This window comes from Colius striatus, chromosome 22, assembly GCF_028858725.1.
Source record: "Colius striatus isolate bColStr4 chromosome 22, bColStr4.1.hap1, whole genome shotgun sequence".
NCBI classification, from domain to species: domain Eukaryota; kingdom Metazoa; phylum Chordata; class Aves; order Coliiformes; family Coliidae; genus Colius; species Colius striatus.
The window spans coordinates 7,168,962-7,189,881 of record NC_084780.1 but is presented as its reverse complement, the minus strand read 5'-3'; the positions used below and the strand labels follow the sequence as shown (position 1 = coordinate 7,189,881).

At 67.0% G+C, this 20,920-nt stretch overlaps 5 protein-coding genes and 1 non-coding gene across 6 annotated transcripts; 3 read left to right on the top strand and 3 right to left on the bottom strand.

Annotated features, from left to right (window-relative positions):
• Nucleotides 1-68: 68 nt before the first annotated feature.
• LOC133627547 (myb-related transcription factor, partner of profilin-like) lies at nt 69-2,457 on the top strand. The gene is made up of 2 exons (XM_062013643.1): nt 69-544; nt 1,737-2,457. Exons 1-2 carry the CDS (start codon nt 70-72, stop codon nt 2,264-2,266), a joined length of 1,005 nt encoding a protein of 334 aa, XP_061869627.1. The 5' UTR covers nt 69; the 3' UTR covers nt 2,267-2,457.
• Nucleotides 2,458-2,997: 540 nt separating this feature from the next.
• On the bottom strand, nt 2,998-6,530 carry SHISA4 (shisa family member 4). Its single transcript, XM_062013738.1, has 5 exons — nt 6,451-6,530; nt 4,869-5,040; nt 4,172-4,305; nt 3,533-3,715; nt 2,998-3,414 (listed from the first exon to the last, which is right to left on the bottom strand). Exons 1-5 carry the CDS (start codon nt 6,521-6,523, stop codon nt 3,368-3,370), a joined length of 609 nt encoding a protein of 202 aa, XP_061869722.1. The 5' UTR covers nt 6,524-6,530; the 3' UTR covers nt 2,998-3,367.
• A 1,003-nt stretch (nt 6,531-7,533) lies between these two features.
• Nucleotides 7,534-13,527, bottom strand: INAVA (innate immunity activator). Its single transcript, XM_062013642.1, has 9 exons — nt 13,446-13,527; nt 12,766-12,825; nt 12,188-12,312; nt 11,967-12,086; nt 11,531-11,756; nt 10,242-10,295; nt 9,784-10,156; nt 8,511-9,087; nt 7,534-7,870 (listed from the first exon to the last, which is right to left on the bottom strand). The coding sequence occupies exons 2-9, from the start codon at nt 12,809-12,811 to the stop codon at nt 7,778-7,780; spliced, it is 1,614 nt and encodes a 537-aa protein (XP_061869626.1). The 5' UTR covers nt 12,812-12,825; nt 13,446-13,527; the 3' UTR covers nt 7,534-7,777.
• A 1,305-nt stretch (nt 13,528-14,832) lies between these two features.
• GPR25 (G protein-coupled receptor 25) lies at nt 14,833-15,969 on the bottom strand. Its single transcript, XM_062013886.1, has one exon. The coding sequence runs from the start codon at nt 15,967-15,969 to the stop codon at nt 14,833-14,835; it is 1,137 nt and encodes a 378-aa protein (XP_061869870.1).
• A 1,239-nt stretch (nt 15,970-17,208) lies between these two features.
• TMEM167B (transmembrane protein 167B) lies at nt 17,209-19,787 on the top strand. The gene is made up of 3 exons (XM_062013659.1): nt 17,209-17,284; nt 18,362-18,493; nt 19,267-19,787. The coding sequence occupies exons 1-3, from the start codon at nt 17,275-17,277 to the stop codon at nt 19,347-19,349; spliced, it is 225 nt and encodes a 74-aa protein (XP_061869643.1). The 5' UTR covers nt 17,209-17,274; the 3' UTR covers nt 19,350-19,787.
• Nucleotides 19,788-20,324: 537 nt separating this feature from the next.
• LOC133627594 (small Cajal body-specific RNA 2) lies at nt 20,325-20,608 on the top strand. Its single transcript, XR_009820311.1, has one exon. It is a non-coding gene; the product is annotated as a small Cajal body-specific RNA 2 (non-coding RNA).
• Nucleotides 20,609-20,920: the final 312 nt, after the last annotated feature.

Sequence of the window (20,920 nt, the reverse complement as noted above, 5' to 3'; positions counted from 1 at the left end):
GCGGGGGGGGGGGGTCGGGGGGGGCGATGGGCGGCGGGGCCGCGCCATGAGCACGAGACGGCGGCGGCGATGGCGGCGGGAGGCGGCGGCGGCGGCGGCGGGGCGCGGCGGGGCTTGCTGAAACGGAAACCGAACTTCACGCTGCAGGAGATCGATATCCTGATGAGCGAGGTGCTCAAGTACGAGCAGCTGCTCTTCGGCGCCGCCGCCAGCACCGTCAACGCCTACGAGAAGCAGAAGATCTGGTGGCGCATCACCAACAAGATCAACGCCGCCGGCCGCAACCAGCGCGACATCGGCGAGGTGAAGAACCGCTGGCGGGGGCTGCGCCGCAGGGCCAACGATAAAATCACCCGGCACCGGCAGGAGAGGCAGGGACCGGCCGCTCGGAGCCACGGCAGAGCGGGCAATGGCGACGGCAACGGGAACGGTTCTGGGCCCGGGCCGCCCGAGCTCGGCCCCGGGCCCGCGTCCGGCTGGGGAACGCGAGGAGCCGCCGGGATCGAGCCGCCGCTGCTCAGCGTCGAGGGGGTGGCACCGCACGGTGGGTGCGCGGGATGGGGCCGGGGGCACCGGGACAGGGGCGAGGGGACGGCATCAGCGACACGGGCAGCAGGGCACGGACACGGGGACCGGGACTGGGGCAGGGAGTCACTGGGACCAGGACACAGGCGACAAGGATGGATGTGTGGAGGGACAGGGGCGGGCACGGGAGAGACCAGGGCAGGGACATGGGGACACAGGCACCTGTATGGAGGGACTGGCCCGTGAGGGACCAGGAGAGGGATGTAGACACTGGGGAACAGAGCCAGGGGTATTGAGGGGACTGGGATGGAGAAAGAGGCATCAAAGAAGTGGGACAGGAACGTGGGGCACGTGGAGCAGGACATGGGAGAAGCCGTGACCAGGACACTGGGGCCAGGGCAGGTGCATGGAGGGACTGGGTGAGGGACGCAGGGGATCAGGACAGGGACATGGAGAGGCCACAGACACAGAGGAGAAGGGACATGGAGGACTGGGACAGGAATGTGGGGAAACAGGAATGTGAGGGGACCAAGGTAGGAGCATGAGTGACAGGGATGTGAGAGAACTGGGACAGGGACATAGGAGACAGCAACAGGGGCACTGGGACCAGGGCAAGAGGACACCAGGATCCATCTGGGGACATTAGGCCCCAGGACAGGGGCAGGGGATGTGGCACAGGGACAGGGGACCAGGACAGGGCCAGGAGCACTCACAGCAGGTCAGGGATGTGCGGGGGACCTGGGCCAGAACAGGAGACTGGCATCAGGACAGCAGCAGGAGAGGACTGAGACCAGGACAGAGACAGGAGTGGTGTGACTGGAACAGGAGCATGAGAGGACCAGGATCAGGACAGGGATAGGAGAGAGATGGGGACAGGCCAGGAACATAATGGGATTAGGACAATGGCATGGCAGGACCAGGAAAAAGATGGGGACACAGGACAGGGAGATGGGGATACCAGGACCATGCAGGTACCACATTGAGGACAGGGATACAGGAGAAGGACCACGATGAGGGACATGGGGGTCGGTGTGTATCGAGGGGAGTGGGTGCAGGTGCAGGAGAGGGCACGTGGAGCCCAGGGATGGGGACGAGGGAGATGGGGACAGAGGAAGCAGAGGCAGAATGGGGCTGAGCTCAGTCCGTGGGGCACAGGGGAGACGGGGGGGGGGGTCCCGCCAGCTGCCCCCCGCTCTCCCTCCGTCCCGCAGGTGTTAAGGAGGAGTCGGTGAAGGAGGAACCGGTGGAGGTGAAGACTGAGCCCTTCCACAGCCCGACCTCCGACGGCCTCCCGGGGCAGCGGCTGCGCCCGCCCGCCGAGCTGTGCGAGGGCTGGAGCCGCAGCCCCCCGCGCCCCGCCGCCCCCGAACTCTCCCTCGGAGACCTGAGCGGGCAGCAGGAACCCTTGGGCTCGGATTTCCCGAGTCTCCTCTTCGAGCAAGAGGCGGAGCATCTCAATAACTGCGGCGGGGGAGGGCGAGAAGCGGCTCCGCCCGGGACCGCGGCTTTAGCGGACGGGATCAGCGATTGCCCTCAGCTCAGCCCGGCCGAGAAGCGCCTGGTGCAGTCGAACGAGCGGCTGGTGCAGGAGATGAGGGCGTTCCGACGGGAGTACGCCGAGAGCCGGCGAGAAACCGCCTCCGTGCTGCGCGTCATGGCTCAGGCGCTGAGCAGCCTCAGCCGCAGCCTCACCGACATCCGAGACCTCTACCTCCGGGAGCGGGGGCTCCCCAAGCCCTGAGCCCCCCACGCAGCTGGCTGCGTGCACCCGTGGCCGGTGGGGACCTCCCCTCTCCCCTCCCCCTGCTCCTGCCCCGGTGCCCACCTTGCTGCTTTTGATTTTTATTATTATTATTTTCCCCCTTTCCTCCCTTTTCATCCGGAATAAAACTCAACGCTGCACCCCCCCGGCTCCCCCCTCCCCACGCTCCTTGCCGGGGATGTTTTGGGGCCGATGGGATGCTGGGACCTACAGTTTTCCCCCTCTCAGGGGAAGGTCTGGGTGACTTTTCCTCAACAACAATCGTAGCTGGTGGCTGGACCCCCCCGTGTCGCCAGGAGCGTGTGTGTGCGGGTAATGACTCACCCTCAGAGCTGCCATCCAAAATAGCTGCGGTGAGTCACGACCCCCCCAGCTGGGTGTGAAGGGAGAGGAGTCTCAGACGATTTGGGAAGGGGGCAGATGGAGGAGGGGGGATGGCCTTGTGCCCACAGCCCAAGGCTGAATTTGCTGCTTTCTGCCCCAAAATGACCTCCGGGGGTGGCTTCACAGCGGGGAGAGGCAGCAGCGACCCTGCACCAGCTCATCCCAGTGGCTGCTGTGGTGGGATTTACCCATCCCACCCTGATTTGGAGCTGGAGAAGCAGAAGGGGGGAAAGTCACAGCCCCCGATTGCAGCTCTCCGAGGGGGAGGGGGGCTCTGAGTCCCCCCAGCACGGAGCCATCGCGACAACAGCAGCGTGTGGGGCACAAGATGCGCTTTAATGCCAACCCCGGGGGGAGGAGAAGATGCGGGGCCGGATCTGGCGGCGGGCGTGCGGGGCTGCGCTGATGCACAGCCGTCGGGGGGGCCTCCAGGCACCACCACCCCCCCTTCCATGGGTGCACGGGGCTGTTGGCACCCATAGCCGGGCTGGAGGCACCCACAAAGGGCCCAGTGTGCGGGACAAGGGCCGCCCTGTGCTGCTGGCACGGGGTCATCCCCGGGACGGCCGGGAAAGGGGCTGATCCGGCCGCCATCCCGGTGCCCCCCCGGCCCCAGCGCTGGGGGATGAGGGTCCCCAGCTCGTCCCCGCTGGCCGGCGGCGGGGAGCAGGGGGGTGCCGGGGTGCCCGCGGGTGCTCAGGCTCCGGGGTAGCTGGGCTGTGCCGGGACGTAGGGTGGAGGTGCTGTGGGAGGAGCAGAAGGGGGGTGTCAGCCCCCGCAAGGCCACTCTGCCCCCCCGGGAATGGAGGGGGCTCCCCTGGGGAATATGGGGGTGTCTGATCCCCTTCCCCCAGCACTCACCTGTGGGATTGTAGACGGGGGGGCCGGAGGGGTAGAGCGGGTAGTGGGCAGCGGGGCCAGGCGGCGGGTACATGGCCATGGGGGTGAAGCCGGGCTGGGGGGGCACAGGCCCGGCTTTGGGGTCCCCTGGGAAAGGGGCGGGGGGTGGCGCAGGGGGGTAGCTGGAGAGCGGGATCTCGGGGGCTGCGGGAGAGACGGGAGGGGGCGAGGTTGCAGCACCCGGGAACAGGGACAGGGACAGAGCCAGAGCTCGGCGGTGCCCGTGGGGACAACGGCTGGAGGTGGGCACTGGAGTGACCTCAGCAGCACCCAAAGCTCCCCACTGAACCTGTCCCCCCGAATGCAAATGCCCCCTGAACCCAAATCTCACCTAAATCCCACCTGTACTCAAGAGCCCTCCTGCACCCTAATCCCCTCCCATACCCAAATTCCCTCCCATACCCAAATCCCCTCCCGTACCCAAATCCCCTCCCTGCACCCAAGTCCCCTCTCTGCCCAGAACTCCCCCACACACCCCCAAGCCCTTCCCTCACCCAAGTCCCACCTGCACCTCAGTCCCTCCCCTCATCCCCTCACCCCATTCCCCCCAAACCTTCCCACGCTGCACGCTCCCCACAGCCCACACCTCCCCCCACGCACCTTGCAGGGGGGTGCGGAGGCGCTGCCGGCGCTGGTAGAGGTAACAGCAGGAGCACATGAAGCAGCAGACGATGGTGGTGACGATGGCGATGAAGAGCACGACGGCTGAGGCGATGCCCGCCAGGGTCTTGGGGCTGTGGGGCATGGTGGGGTCATGGGGCACCCGGGGTACAGCCCCCTCACCCAGTGCCATCAGTGCCCACAGTACCCAGGGGCACCCCTGGAGCACCCACGTGGGGACCTGAGGTGTGGGGATGGCTTGACCAGCACTCTCTGCCAGTGCCCAGTGACCAGTATCAGTGCCCAGCACCATATACCAGTGCCCAGCACCACATAGCAGTGCCCAGCACCCCATAGCAGTGTCCAGCACTCCATACAGGTGCCCAGCACCCCATACCAGTGCCCAGCACCCCATAGCAGTGTCCAGCATTCCATACAGGTGCCCAGCACCCCATAGCAGTACCCAGCACTCCATACCAGTGCCCAGCACCCCATAGCAGTGCCCAACACCACATACCACTTCCCAGCACCATGTGCCACAGCTCAGCACCACATAGCAGTGCCCAGCACCCCATAGCAGTGCGCAACACCCCATCACCCATGTGCCCACGACCCAATACCCATCAGGAAACCCCAGCAGCCAATCCCTGTGGCTGAGGCCCAGCCTCCAGCCCCTGGCATCCCCCAGCCCTGGCACCTGAAGGCGAGGCAGTGGCGCTGCTGCCTCTGGCTGAGCAGCCTCAGGGGGTCCCGGCAGCAGTAGCGCTGGTGGCAGGTCCCGCAGCAGAAGGTGAGGAAGTCGCAGTCGAAGCCCGGGTGCCACGAGCCGTTCCTGTCCACGTACCACAGGCAGTCCTCGCCCCCAGCCACTGCAGATGCCACTGTCACCAGGACCTTGGACCATCCCGGGGGGCAGCAGCCCCAAATGGGGCAGCCTGTCCCCTGCTGTACCCGCTGCAACTTGCCCTGTGCCCACCTTGTACCCTGTGCCCATGTCCCTGCATCCTGCTGCATGTCTCGCCCTGTTCCCTCCTCCATCCTGTCCCTCATCCCCTGTGCCCCCCATTCTGCCCCATAGATCCCCATAACCCACCCATCCTTCCTCCTCTGTGCCCAGCTCTACCCTGCCCATAGAACCCCCTTTACCCTGGCACATCCAGCCCCACATAGAATCACAGGATCCCAGGATGATGGAGCTGGAAGGGCCCTGCAGAGCTGCTCCAGCCCCAGCCCCTGCTACAGCAGGTTCCCCTGCTCAGGGGGCACAGGAACGGGTCCAGCTGGGGTTGGAAACCTCCTGAGAAGGAGCCTCCACACCCTCCCTGGGCAGCCTGGGCCAGAGCTCCCTCCCCTCAGCACCAAAGGAGTGTTTTGTTGTGTTTAAGTGGAACTTTGTGTGTCCCAGCTGATGTCCATCACCCCTTCTCCTGTCACTGGGCACCACAGCCCCAGGGCTGCAGCCTTTCCTCCTCACACACATGTTCCATCCCCTCAGCATCTTGGTGGCCCTGCACTGGCCTCTCTCCAGCACTTCCCTGTCTCTCCTGAACTGAGGAGCCCAGAATTGGCCACAGGAGTCCAGATGAGGCCTCCCCAGGGCACAGCAGATCACATCCCACTCCATCCTGTCCCCCCACACCCTTCCCCTCCATATCCCACCATACCCTGCTCTATCCTGACTTGTGTCTCCCACTCCATCCCCTCTCACATCCATCCAGACCCGGCTCCATCCACCCCACGTCCTTGTGCACCCCCTTCCATCCCACCCCAAGCTCTTGCACCTCCCATCCTGCCCCACACTGTGCACCCCTTCCCCATCCTGCCCCCCTCACTCCCAGCCCAGGCTCCCCAGGCCGCCTCCCCCTCCCTCAGCTGCTCCCTCCTCTCTTCCCGGCTCTATTTCTGGCTGGAGCCACCTGCACTCCCCAAAATAGCCCCGGGAGGGGGTGACCTGAACACGGCTCAGGCTGTTTCCCTCCCCTCCAGCTCCCGGGGACTTCTCGGGGGTCCCGTGGGGGGTTCCCTCGGAGCTCAGAGCCGAGGAGGGAAACTGAGGCACGGTTCTGGCAGCACCCAAATCCCCCGGGGAGCGGCCCCAGGCTCCATCCACCCGGCTCCGGGGACACCCCAAAAGCGGCAACCGGGGGGAGCGCGACAGACAGCCCCGGGGACACGCGGCGAGTGCGGGACACGGCCCCGGCCGGTGGCACCGGGTCCCGTCGCGCCCCCCCGATGCCACAGCACATCCCCCTCCCCGACCCCCGCCCCGCGTGTCTCACCCAGCGAGGCGGCCACGGCCACCAGCACGGTCCCGGCCAGCGGCCAGCCGCTCCCGGGGCCACCGGGCCCCATCCCGGCGGGAGCCCGGCGGCGGCGAGGCGCGGAGCCGGCCCGGTGTCCCCGCTCAGCGCTGCCCGGGGGCTGCGGGGCCGGCGGCCGGTGGGTGCCGGCGGGTCCCGGGGGCGGTGCGGGGCCGGTGCGGTGCCGATGCGGGGTCGGTGCGGGTCGGTGCGGTGCCGATGCGGGGCCGGTGCGGGTCGGTGCGGTGCCGATGCGGGGCCGGTGCGGGTCGGTGCGGGGCCGGCTCAGGCCCGCAGTGACGCCGCAGCCCGGCAGCGCTCGGTCGCTCCCGGAGCCCCCCCCCGCGGCAGCACCTCCCGCCGCAGCCACCGGCCCCCGCAGGGCTGTGCCGGGGGGGGCTCCGGCGGACGGACCCGTCGCTGCCCCTTCCCCACCCCGGCGCCCCGGATTTCCCTCCCCTTGCTCCTCCAGCCCCTCCCCCGCCCCTCTGCTCCCCATCATTTCCATTCCCAGCGCCACTTCTCCTACCCTGCACCCCTCATTTGCCTTCCACCTGCACCCCATTCCTTCCCCCAGCCCTGCACCCCTTCCCCATGCCCTCACCCCACCCCTGCACCCCTCTCCTGCATCCCCTCCATTCCCTGTGTCTCTTCCCTTTCCCAGCACCCCATCCCCAGCACCCCATCCCCAGTATCCCTTTCCCAGCACCCCATCCCCAGCACCCCATCCCCAGCACCCCATTTCCCAGCACCCCATCCCCAGCACCCTTTCCCCCTCACTCCCTTTCTCACCATCCCACTCCCCACCACCTCTCTCCCAACCATCCCCATGGTCCTACAGGGTGCTGGGGGGCACAGCTGGGCCTTGGCATCCCCCTTGCCATTGGGGTCACCTCATCACCACCCAGAGCCCACAGGGGGACCCCTCAAACCCCCTGATCCTGGCAATGCCAACCTAGGGGACGGGGGGCTCCAGCTCACAGGGGTGACACATCCCAAGGGGCTGCTGAGGACAGGAGCACCCCAAAAAAATCACCTTTATTAGAGACCAAATCCCCAAATCAAAGGCTGGGGTCACAGTGAGGGTGAGCGGACACGGCAGGGGGGGACCAGCCCCGGCCACTCTGTCCCACCCCCACACACACACCAAGGGTGTTGGGGGGTCAGCTGCACCCCCACCCACGTCCCCAACACTGAGATGGGGGGGGTGTGGGACAGGCTGGTGTCCCCACTGTCCCTGGGCCAGCCAGGCTGCGCCCCCCCACCCCGGAGGGGTGTGTTGGGGGGGCAGAGGGGGGGTCCACTCTTACACTTGTGTGATGATCTCGCCGTTCTCAGGCACGTAGAGCTGCACAGGCACCGTGTCCGGGGAGCGCCGCAGCACCTGCAACGGGGGGCCCTGGGGGCAGACGGAGCCTCTGGGTGCTGGGACCCCCCCACCAGGCCAGGGCAGCATCCTGGGGGGCACATCCCAGTGTAGGGGTTGGGGTGGGAGGTGTTTGCAGGGTCCTGGCGCCCATGGCATTGGGTCCTGGTTGTGCTGTGGGTGCCATGAGCTACTCCCTGCAGCCACCCAAGAGGGACGCCCTCCAAAATAGCTGTGGGGACCCCTCTGCCCAGGGGCACCCCAGTCTTGCCCCAGAGACCCTCGTGGGACCACAGGCCCTGCTCATGGGACCCTGGACTTGGCCAGAGGGACCCTCAGAGGGTCCCCATCCTGCCCCAAAGGACTTTGAGGGCCTCTGGTCCTGTGCCCAAGACCCTCATGAATCCTCAGGACCCCAGTCCTGCCCAAGGGACCCTCTGGGACCCCCTTGGTATCTGGGCCTGTCCCAAAGGACCCTCCTGAACCCCAGTCCTTCCCCTCAGGACCCCATCCTGCTCTGGGGACCCTTGTGGGACCTCACCCACGCACCCTGTCCCCAAATCACCTCAGGGTGACGACTCACATCACCCTCAGGGGGGGTCCCCACAGGGGGACGTGCACCACGGTGCCCTCCACTCCCACATCCCCCCTCCAGCTGCACCCCCTGCCCTACCTGAGCCAGTGACACGACCCCACGGGCGACGGGCACATCCCTGGCAGTGCCCCCGCGGGGACCCCGAAAGGCCCCTTGTCGGTCGAGGGAGTGGGGACGGGCACCCCGCAGCCGGGCACGTTGGTGCCACGACTTGAGCTCCTCGGTGACGGCCGCCTTGGAGAGTCCCCGGGACCCCCCCGGGGCATAGTCCTTGAGCGAGGGGGTGCGAACGATGCGGCTGTGGGAGGGCACGAGGCGCTGGTAGCGTAACGGGGCCAAATCCTGCTCGTAGAGGAAAGTCACGGGGCCGGCGGGCAGCAGAAAGCGATGGGCGCCCCGAGGGTAGAAAGAGGGTTCGGCGAGGGGCAGCGGGACCGGAGGGCGCGGGAAGGAGACGTCGGGGCTGCTGCTGCCGGGGGACGTGGCGTGGGAGACGCTGGACAGGTCGGAGATGCTGTCGTCGGAGCCGGAGAGGCGCGCGGGGCCGGGGGCGGGCACACAGGAGGTGGGAACCGTCACGGTGTAGTAGGTTGGGCGCCGGCGGGGGACGGCGCTGCGGCCCCGGGGCTCGGCCGGCTGCCAGCACCCTTCCACCCTGCGGGCACGACGGCTGGCATGGACCCTGCTGCCCCAGCCTCCTCCCCGCAGCGGCCGCTCCAGCCTCCCCGGGGGGTTCTCTCCACCCTCTTCCCCACGGCGTTATCTTCATCATCTCCGTGGTGTGAACTTAACCCTCCCCAAGGCATCATCTCCATCCTCTTGCCCTGGGGTTAGCTCCAGCCTGCCCTGGGGTCATCTCCAACATCTCCATAGGCTGAGCTCCAGCTTCTCCAAGACATCAGCTCCTTCCTCCCCGTGGATTTATGTCCTTCCTCCCCTTGGTGTCAGCTCCATCCTCCCCATGGAATTCTCTCCACCCTCTTCCCCATGGGGTTATCTCCATCCTCCCCATGGGGTTAACCCCTTCTCCTCATCATGGGGTTATCTGCATCCTCTTCCTCATGGGGTTATTTCCATCCTCCCAGTGGGGTTAACCTCATTCTCCTCCCCATGGGGTTTATCTCCATCCTCTTCCTCATGAGATTATCTCCATCCTCCCCATGGGGTTAACCCCTTCTCCTCATCATGAGGTTATCTCCACCCTCTTCCCCATGAGATTATCTCCATCCTCCCCATGGGGTTAACCCCATTCTCCTCCCCATGGGGTTTATCTCCATCCTCTTCCTCACGGGTTTAGATCTCCATCCTCCCTTTGCCCTTGTCCTCCCCCAACCCCATGCACAGGACCTACCTCAGGGACTGGCTCTGCCCTCGCCTGCCTGCCAGCTCCGGGGTACTGGGAGCGCTGGTCCCCGCCTGCCGGCACAGCACCAGGGTCCTGACGGGGACGAAGCGGTAGGGAGGGACATCCCGAGCCCCCCGCGAGGCTGGGGGGCTCCTGGGGGCTGAGGGGGTGACGGGGGGGGCCGGTGGGGAGCCGGGATAGCAGCGGGAGCTCCGGGTTTCCCCATCCCCGGGATCCACGCCGGGTGGTTTTGCTTTCTCGTAGGGTCTGTCCAGGCTGGTTTCCTGCCAGGGGCTGGCGGGGGGCGGCGGGGACCCGGAGCCCTCCTCCTCCTCCTCCTCCTCCTCCTCCTCGGTGGGCTCCGGTGACCGCGTATCCTCTACAGGAGAGAGGGAGGCTTGGGATGGAGGGCACACATGGGGGGCATCGTGTGTGTACGTCCCCCATCCCCACAGCCCCCTTACCCTCCTCCAGTGGGACGGCGTCTGACAGGGAGCTGTCGTCGGAGCCGCTGAGCTCTGCGGGGCAGGGGGTGGGTGAGACGGGCTCCGGCACCGCCGGCAGCTGCCAAAACTCTCCCACGGGCACCCGCCGCCACCCAACGCGTCCCCGGAGGCCTCCGCTCCCCCCTCTCCCGCAGCGCCTGTCCCGACACGCTCGGGACGGTGGCGGTACCGGCCGGGCCGGCTCTGCCGAGCCGCGCTGCCGGCGCTGCGGGCAGCTCCCAGCCTGCCCAGCCCGGGCAGGAGGAGGGGTGCTGGGCAGGTTTAGGGGCACCGAGAGGGAAGGAGCCACTGTCAGCACATCCCCGGTGTTTGGGGGTGATGGAGGAGGGAGCCCCAAGGAGGAGCGGGGGGGGATGGAGCTGGGGCTGAGGCACACATGGGGGCAAGTGGGGACCTGCTTGGGTGGCCCCCAGGGGGCCAAATCCTGCTGCCCAGTGGGGTGCTGTCACTGGGGATGCTGGATCAGGGGGCACTTGTGGGGTGCAGTCAGAAGGAGTGAGGTATTGGGGTGCTTTCATGGGGGGCAGTCACTGGGGATGGTGGATTGGGGTGCAATTGTTAGGGATGAGATCTTGGGGTGCATTCAAGGGGGTGCAATCACCAGAGATGAGGTGTTGGGCTTTTGGGGTGCATCCCCTGGAGATCACACACTCTCTAAGATGGGGAGTTTGAGGGGTCTTCATCAGGGTGCATCCATGGGGGAGATGGGGTGCTTTCCCTGGGGAAGAGGATTGGGGTGCACTCCTGGGGAGAGTAGATTGGAGGTGTATGAACCAGGGATGGAGGCATTCCCTGGGGATGGCATCTTAGGGTGCATTCACCAGGGCCACCCAACTGAGCTGCCCCAAATTCTGCCTCCCTGATCTCCAACATTCCCAAAATGATGTGGGGCACATGGTGGGCTCATCCTTGGCAGCACCCTCAGGATTGGGGTGCATCCAGGGAGGCATTCACTGGGGATGGCATCTCAGGGTGCAGACACTAGTGGTGGAGGACTGGGGTGCATCTGGGGGGGTACATTCCTCAGGGCTGGGCAGTTGGAGGGCAGGTAGTGGCAGTGGAGGGCTTAGGGGGTATCCAGTGGGGTGCATTCACCAGTGATAGTGCATTGGGGTGCAGACACCAGGGCTGGCACCTAAGGTTGTAATCCCCATGGACACCCAACCAAGCTGCCCCCAAATTCTGCCTCCTCGACCTCCAGCATCCCCCAAACAACCCGGGGAGGGCACACAGGGTGTGGGGCTCACCCTCGGCAGCAGTGGAGCCGGTGGGCAGGGGCCGTCGGCCGGCCAGGACCCGTCGTTGGTTGAGGATGTTCTCCAGGTCCTTGAGCTTCTGCTCCTCCTGCAGAGCCGCCGTCTGCCGCCGCTTGCGCAGCCGCTTGCTGATGTTCTCCTCCCGGCACAGCCGTCGGGCGGCTTTGGCGATCTGCAGCTGCAGCGCCAGGTCGCGCTCCAGGGCGCTCAGCGGGTCCTGGGGATGCACCCACCGCCCCCCGCCCCCGTCACACACCCGTCACGCCCCCTCCCAGCCAAGGCTTTGGGGAGGGGGGGATTTCACCCCGGGGGACGCTTGTGCATCTCCAGCAGTTCCGTGGTGGTGGGATGCAGAGGGGTCCCCATCGCCCACCCCCAGGGACACCCCCCAAACCCCACGGCAATCGCAGCCCGGGGAGCCCCTCACCGCCCCGCGCAGGACGAGGGTCTCATCCAGCTTGAAAGCAGCACCGATCCTGCGCCGGACCTTGGGAGGCTTCTCGTCGGCTTTCAGGGGGTACTCGCGGGGCAACGTCCCCGTCAGCTCCTGGGGACGGGCACGGGGACGCTGAGCCGCCGCCGTGGCGGGGGTCTGGGGGTGGGGAGGGTGCGGGTAGGATGCATGTGACCCCCTCCGGCCCCGCTCACCGCCTCCCGCAGGCAGAGCCGCCGCAGCTCCTGCACGCAGCCGTCCAGCCGCGCCTCCAGCGCCTGCTGCCGCCGCCGCCCCGCCTGCGCCCGCTCCTTCGGGGCTGACACGGGGCTGTCGGGGCCTGGGTGGACGGACACACGGACGGACGGAGGGTGAGAGTCACCCAGACACCCTCCCCCCGCCGCCAAGGTGCCCTGAGCCGTGATTTCCCAGCACGAAGGCGGAGGGGGGGCCATGGGACAGACACACACATGCCGGGAGGGTTTCACCCTGACTCAGCCATCCCTTGGTGAAACTCGGTTGAGTCAAAGCCGGCCCGGCTCCCCCCCCCCCCCCACCACACTTGGAGCCCCCCCGAAACCGGGGAACCCCCCATTTCGCCTCCCCCATCCGCCAAAGGAGCTTTTGTGTGTCCCTGAGGCAGGGAAGTGCCCCGTTCTCAGCTGGTGGGGGGCACAGGGGGGCACAAGGGCACGTCTGGAAGGGCACACATCGCGGGGTGCGGGCACTCCAAACCCTTCCCCTCCCCCCCACCCCCCCAAATCCCACCCCCCCCGCCCCGGCCGGCGCTCACCCGAGTGCAGCATGATCCCGCTGTCGGTGTCGCTCACCTCCCCCATGCCAGGCCGGGACCCTGCGGGCGACAGCGGCGAGACGCTGTGTCCCCTCGCCCCCCGCGGGGCAGCACCCACGGGTGCCCCCCACCCCCTCAACATCGCCCCGTCCTTCCCGGCCGCCGGGGCCGATGGCGGGGAGAGGAAGGCGAGGCTGTGTTTGCTTTGCCTCCCTTCTCTCCCAGGTCCTACGATAAACAAAGGTGTGCGAGCACGCGGGCGGCTGAGCCCCGGCCCGGGGGCAAAGGTGGTCGGGTGCGGCGGGACGGGGGGGGGAGAAACGGGACCAGAGGAGGCGGGGGGGGCCTCGCTGCCGCCCCGGCCGGTTTCACTGGGCGCCTCTCCCAGTTTTGAGTCTCTCCCGTCTGGGCTGGAGGCGGCTCCGGGGGTGGGGGCGGCCGCTGGTCCTGGGAAAGCGGCTCCCACCCCCCCCCCCCCAGCACCCCAACACCGTCTGCTCTTGCAAGGGGGAGCAAATGGTGGGAGTAAGGAGTGTGTGAGGGTGCTCACCCCTGGCTTTGTGTTGCTTCCCCCCCCCCTCGCCGTGCCTCAGTTTCCCCCCCCGCGGCATATGGCGTGGTTTGGGGAAACTGAGGCAGGGAAGGAGGTTGAGGGGGGGTCCCGGGGGGCGATGCCTTACCTGGGCGCTCACGCCGCTGCCGGCTCTGCTGCGCCAGGGCCACGGCGACGTGTTTTGACTTGAGGCAGAGGGGAGGAGCGGGTGAGCAACACCTTCCCCGGCCGCCATCCCCAGCGCCCCCGCCCCACAATGGCAGCGAGGCCCGGCCCCGGCGTGGCACTGCACCGAACCTGTGCCACGGCACGGGGGCAGCCTGGCAAAGGAGGGGGTGGAACAGGGTGGCATGGCATTGGCATGGGATGGCACGGTGTTGGGTGGCAAGGGGTGGCATGGCATGGCATGGCATGGCATGGCATGGCATGGCATGGAATGGAATGGCATGATGTGATGTGTTATGGCATGGTATGGCAGGGTGTGATATCCTATGGCACAGCATCTTATGGTGTGACATGGCATGGTTTGGCTTTGCATGGTATGGCATGATGGCATGGCATGGTATGGCATGGCATGATGTGATGTGTTATGGCATGGCATGGTATGGCATGGCATGATGTGATGTGTTATGGCATGGCATGGCATGGCATGGTGTGATATCCCATGGCACAGCATCTTATGGTGTGACATGGCATGGTTTGGTATTGCATGGTATGGCATGATGGCATGGCATGGTATTGTCTGACATAGCAGGACATACCAGAGTGTGCTATGCCATGGTGTGCTATGGCACTACATGGTGAAACTTCATGCAGCATGACCTGGCATGGCACAGCCTGGTCCAGCACAGTGCAGCCTGGCATGCTGTGGCACAGCCTGGCACGGTGCCGGGTGGAGGCTCCATCCCCAATGCTGCGTGGTGGCTGTGGCATCTCCCCTGGTGTTGGCATCCCCAGAACGCCGGGTTTGGGCAGAGAGCCGACCCCAGGCGTGGGGCAGGAGGGGGCAGTGCCAGGGCAGTGCCAGGGCAGTGCCAGGCCGTGGGAACCGCGCTGTCGTGGCCGCCGCCGCGGTGTGGGATGAGTCACGGCGGCTGATGCAGGTGAGGGGGCACATCCTGCACCGCGGGGAGGGGGCGGGGGAAAGTGTCTGAGCCCCACGGGACGAGATTTCGGGGGGACGGACACTCCCCCCTTTCCCAGCAAGAGGCACAAGGGGGCGGGGAGGCAGGAGCCCCTAAAAGAGCCGATTTGGAGGAAATAAAGATGAATTTGGAGGAAAAAGAGTGGACTTGGTGAAAGAAAGAGAGAGAAACATGTCCCCGCGTGTGCCCGCGCCAGGCAGCCTCGAGCCCTCCCGTGTCCCCCCCCGCGAGTGCAAAAAGCAGCTCCAGGACTCAAATCCATCCAGTGAAAGGGCTGAACTTGTATTAATTCGGATTAAAGTGGGGTTTGATCCGAATTCCTGCCCGAGCCGCGTCTGGGGGGTCGGTGCCGGGGTGGGATGGGATCGGTTACTGGGGGGAAGCGGCTGCAGACAGGGGGGGCCGGGACGGACTCACCCCGGGGGGGGCCCGTGGGACCCCCGCTGCGGGCTGCAGCTCGGTGCCGAACCCGCGCCGGGGCCCGGGGAGGGTGCTGGTACGGATGCGAGCGCCGAGGAGGAGGCTGGAGTCGGTGAGGGGTGAGGAAGCGGCGGCAGGGCCGGCGGCCGGGGCGCGGGGAGCCAGGGGGCAGCGGGCCCGGCAGCGCCCGGCCGTGAGCGCGAACAGCACGGGGTTGACGCAGGAGTTCACGAAGGCCAGGCAGGTGCTGAGGGCCACCAGCCACCTCAGGGCAGACTCCTGGCCGTGGGACAGGACCAACGTGCCCTTGGCCAGGAAGAAGAGCAGGACCTTGCAGGCGTTGAGGGGCAGCCAGGAGCAGAGGAAGGCCGCGACGATGGCGACGACGGCGCGGTGGGAGCGGCGGACGCCCCTGCCCAGGCGCACGTGACGCTGCAGGCGGCAGGAGACGGAGCAGTAGCAGAAGGAGATGACCCCCAAAGGCAGGAGGAAAGTGAGGAAGACCATAGCCAAGCTGAAATCCTCTCCGTCTTCATCCCAACAGTCGTCCCCGTCCAGGCGCCGGTACAGCAGGGCCGGGGCTGCCAGCAGCAGCGACGCCGCCCAGATGGTGCCGCAGGTGAGGCCGATGTGCCGCCGCCACGGCGCCGTCTTGGTGCCCAGCGCCTTCCTCATGACCAGGTAGCGCTCCACGCTGAGGGCGGTGAGGAAGAAGATGCTGGAGCAGCGGTTGACGGCCACCACGTAGCTGCTGAGCTTGCAGAGCCCCTCGCCCAGCGGCCAGCGCTGCCCCCGGGCCCCCGCCACCACCCACAAAGGCAGCAGCAGCACGAAGACGACGTCAGCCACCGCCAGGTTCAGCACGAAGGTGTCCACGAGCCTCCTGCCGCCGCTGCTCCTGGCCAGCAGCACGATGACGAAGATGTTCCCCGAGAGGCCGAGGAGGAAGATGAAGGAGTAGAAGGTGGGGATGAAGACAGTGGTGAAGGTGAGCTCCCAGCCAGAGATGAGCCGTGGGCCATCCGTGCCGTTGGGCAGAGCTGCGTAGTCGTAGTCGGCTGAGGCGCCGAGCTCCTCGGGAGCCATGCTGGGGGCCCTGTGCCCTCCCCGCTGCCCGGGGCGGTGCCCGCCCTGGGGTTTGTTGATCTGAGACCTGCTCAAAAACAGCATCTCGCACTTCCTTTCCAAGGGGCAGGAGGGGAAGAGCGGTTCAGTGTGGAGACAGATGAGAAAACAACACAATGAGAAGCAAGAAACCCCCCAAAAATGAGGAGAGGGAGGAAGAGCGGGGGGGTGGAGGAAGGCTCTGTGGCACCAGGCGATGGCCGAAGGCCTTGGGTGGGCACTCACCTGCATGTGAGCTGATGGGATCACCAGCCACCGGCTGCCAAGCCACGCTGCAGCTCTCCCACGGTGGTTGCCACCCGTCCCCACCACCCAAGGCGATGCCAGCCCGGCCCCGGGCACATTTGCATCGAGAAAACCAGATGAAAAGTTTTCTCTGCCGTTTGTTTTTCTGTCTGAGAGCCACAGAGCAGGTGCAGGTCGGGCTGAGAGCGTTGCCCGGTGCTGCCCCAGCTCTGCCAGCTCATTCCAGCCCCTGGCACGTTGGTTCTCAGCGCTGTGGGGCCACCGAGGCAGCGGTGCCCGTGGGCACCCCCTGACCACGAGCCCTCCCGGAATGACAGCGCAGGGTGCTGTTCCCAGCGCTGGGATGTGCTGGGGACAGGGGGGGGTCAAGTTGGGGTGAGAGGCTGGATGCGGCCTCAGTGCCATCCCCAGCTGGTGCTGAGCAGAGGGGTGGGATGGGCAATGTGTGATGGAAGGAGGGAGGGAGGGATGGATGATGGAGGGATGGATGATGGAGGGATGCACTGGGAGTTATGGGACGCGCTGGGAGTTACTGGGAGCACTGGGGCTGATGTGTGAGACAGGGATCATGGTGGGGACAGGGTGGCACCTGGAGAAACCAAGGAGTGCTGCAGATACTGGGGGTCATGGGGGCACTCTGGGTTAGTGGGGAGACTGGCACTTACTGGGGAGCCCGTGTGCCATGGTGGGGGGGGGGGGGAGAATGGGACAGGAACTGGTTGCACTGAGGGGGGGGTTACTGGGAGGTTACTGGGGAACCTGTGGGTAACAGGAGGAAGGGTGAGACAGGAACTGGTTGTACCGGGGGCGGTGTGTGTGGGGGGGGGGGGGGGGGGGGGGGGGTGTTTACTGGGGTGACAGAGCTGTGTGCATGCACTGGGGGCCCGCACCATAGGCGCTCGATTGCGGCTGACTGCTGTCTCTCCGCGCCTCGGCCATCGGCTGGTGGCGCCTGACGCGTTGGCCGCTGGGACGGGTCCCGCGCACGCGCCGGGCTGTGGGGGGGGTCCCGGCGCCGCCATGACCAACGGTAACGGCCGCAGCGGGGCCACGGCGCCGGGCCGGGCCGCGGGCGCCTCCGGGGGCTGGGCTGCTGCCTGTGGCCCTTTTGGGGGGGCTGGGTGGGGTTTGGGGTGCCTGTGGCCCTTTTGGGGGGGGCTGGGTGGGGTTTGAGGTGCCTGTGGCCCTTTTGGGGGGGGCTGGGTGGGGTTTGGGGTGCCTGTGGCCCTTTTGAGGGGGGGCTGGGTGCCTTAGAGGGGGTTACATCGGGGTCTGGGTCCCTTTGGGGTGGGAGTTGGAGGGTCTGGGTCCTTTTTTGGGTGTATGGGTCCCTTTTTGTGTGTCTGTGGCCCTTCTGGGAGGAGCTGGGGGGTCTAGGTCGGGTTTGGGGTGTCTGTGGCCCTTCTGAGGTGGGGCTGTGGGTTCTGGGTGCCTTTGAGGGGGTGCATGGAGCTCTGGATCCCTTTGGAGTGGGAGCTGGGGGGTCTGGCTCCCTTTTTGTTTGTCTGGATCTCTTTTGGGGAGGAGCTGGGGGGTTTGGGTCGGGTTTGGGGTGTCTGTGGCTCTTCTGAGGTGGGGCTGTGGGTTCTGGGTGCCTTTGAGGGGGTTACATGGGGGTCTGGGTCCCTTGGGATTGGGAGCTGGGGGAGTCTGGGTCACTTTTGGGGTGTCTGAGTCCCTTTGAGTGGGGTTTATGGAGGTCTGGGTACCTTTAGGGTGGGAGTTGGGGGAACTGGGTCCTTTTCTGGGTGTCTGGGTCTCTTTTGAGGGGGAGCTGAGGGGTCTGGATCATTTTGGGGGGCTCTGGGTCCCCTTTAGGGGAGTACATGGAGGTCTGGGTTCATTTGGGGTGAGAGCTGGGGGAGTCTGGGTCATTCTTGGGATGTCTGGGTCCCTTTTGAGGGGGAGCTGGGAGGTCTGTGGCTCTTTTGGGGAGGAGCTGGGGGGGTTTGGGTTACATGGAGGTCTGGGTCCCTTTGCCCTGGGAGCTGGGGGGGGGGTTCTGTGTGTCTGGGCAGTGTGTGCACCCCGTGGCAGGGTGCAGGGGGGCTGCAGGGCTGTGCAGGGGGGCTGCAGGAGGTGCTGTGGGTGCCCCTGCCCCCTGCAGTGTACTCCTTGGACGGGCTGCTGGTGTTTGGGCTGCTGCTGGTGTGTACCTGCGCCTACCTGCGCCAGGTGCCGCGCCTCAGGGCCTGTCTGCGCGCCCACCAACGCGGCTTCGGCGGCCTCTGCTACAAGGGTGGGCACGGGGGGGGCACCTGGGGGGGGGCACGGCCAGGGGAGGGAGTGGGGGAGGCCAGGGCAGGGGCTCTGGGGTCTGGGATGGGGCTATGGGGGTGTGGGATGGAGCTATGGGGGGTGTGGGATGGGGATATGGGTCCAGGTTGGGGGTGTGGGGTCTGGGAGGGGGCCTCTGGGGCTCGGGATGAGGCTGTGGGGGTGTGGGATGGGGATTTGGGTCCAGGTTGGGGTGTGGGGTCTGAGACAGGGACTCTGGGGTCTGAGATGGGACTGTGAGGGTCTGGGATGGGGCTGTGGGGGTGTGGGATGGGGCTATGGGGGGTGTGGGATGGGGATATGGGTCCAGGTTGGGGTGTGGGGTCTGGGAGGGGGCCTCTGGGGCTTGGGATGAGGCTGTGGGGGTGTGGGATGGGGATTTGGGTCCAGGTTGGGGTGTGGGGGTCTGAGACAGGGACTCTGGGGTCTGGGATGGGGGTGTGGGATGGGGATTTGGGTCCCGGTTGGGGGTGTGGGGGTCCAGATCAGGGACACAGGGGTCCAGGATGAAGTCACAGGTTTGAGAAGGAAACAGTGGGATCCAGGACAAGGGTGTGAAGGTCTGGACTGGGGACAGGGGTGTGTGCTGGGGACAGGGGTCTGGACTGGGGACAGGGGGTTTGGGGTGAGGACAGGGGTCTGGGCTGGGGACAGGGATCTGGGCTGGGGACAGGGATGTGTGCTGGGGACAGGGGCCTGTGCTGGGGTCTCACCCTGCTGTTCCCCACCCTGCAGCATCCGTGATCGGCACCCGGCTGCACGTGGCCGTGGCCATCTCCTGTGTGCTCATGGCTTTCTACGTCCTGGTGCTGAAGTGACCCCAGAGCCAGCCCCAAGGCCGGGCCCCGGCACCCCCAGCCCCAGGCAGCCCCCATGGCCCCGAGGCCTTCGTGACCCCTGGGCAGTGGGGCTGACACTGGGCTGCTTTTGCTCTTGGAGAGGGAGAGTCTGGACCTGCAGAAGGGGGGGGCTCAACCTGACAACTCCCCCCAGCCAGAGGGAAGCTCCAGCTCTGCCCCCCAGCACCTTCTGACGCTGAACTGTGCCCTTGGAGGGGCTGTGACCACAGGAGACCCCCTGCCGTGGGGGCTGGGGGGGACAGTCAGGGCCCCCCCCACACTAAGGGAGTGTACCCCCCAGCCCCTGGGAGTGTGAGGGGGTTCCCTACCCCCCGACACCGTGCTGTGGGGTTTGGAACCACCCCCCAGCTTGGAAATGTGGGACCACAACGTGCAAATAAAAGAGGGTTCTGCTGAGGGCAGCGATGGCTCCTGACCTGGGGGGTCCTGGGGGGTGGTCCCATGGAGGGGGGTGGGCTCTGGGGTGGGGGGTCCCTGGTCCGTTGGAGGCTGGGTCCGTGGGGTGGGTTCTTGGGGCTGGTTCTGTTTCGGGGGGGCTGTCCGTGGGCTGGAGGGTTCTTGGGGGCTGGTTCCCTAATTGGGGGGGGGTCGGTCTGGGGCAGGGGGGGGTTCCCATGGCGCTGGTTCTATAGGGTGGGGGATCCTTTTGGGCTGGTTCTGGGGGAGGGCTGGGAAGGGCCGTGGGGAGGGTCACGCGCTGGGGACGGGGGTCGCGTGTCGTGGCCACGGCGAGGGGAGGGGGCGTGGGGGAGTCCTCCAGCCCCCAGGGGGCGCGCTCGGGGGCGGCGGCGGCCGGTGCCGTGGCCTCTGTTTCCTTCCCGTCGTGCCCCGCGCGGCCGCGCTATAAAAGGGGCGGCGCGGCGGCGGGCGCGAGCGCGGGCGGGCGGGAGGCGGCGGCGCGGGTGGGGTGTCGCGTGTGTGCACGCGCGCGTGTGTGGGGTGTGATTGCGGGTGAGAGCGTGAGTGTGAGGTGTTTGTGTGAGTGTGAGGGGGTGTGTGAGGCGCCCGCCAGCCAGTCCCTGCTTTTCCCCGTCCCCTACACGTTGATCTTATTCGATCGGCCCCGGGCCGGGCCGCACCGGGCCGGGCCGGGCCGAGGTGAGAAGAAATGGCGGCGCGAAGCCCCCTCGGGCGCTGTGCGCGGCCGGCGGCGGGCGGGATGAGTCGATCAGATAGGCGAGGCCGCGGCCCGTGAGCGCCCTGCGATTCTGACCCGCCGCCGGAGGGGAGGACGGGCACGGCCGCGCCGTGGGAGCCGGGCCCCGGCAGCGCCGTCGCGCACAAGGCCGTTGCGCAGGGTCCCGCGGCGCCGGGTGACGGCCGGGAGCTGCTCACGGGGCCCGGTGCGGGGCGGAGGCGCTGTGCGAGATCCTCCTGGCTCCGTGCGACGCGTGGGAGCAGCGCACAAGGCCGTGCGGGCCCTGCGCAGGGGGGATGGGCTCCGCCCGAGGTCCTGAGGGCTCCGGGTGACCCGCAGGGGCTTTGCACGGGACCTCACCCGCCCCGTGGTGCACAAAGGCTTTGCACAA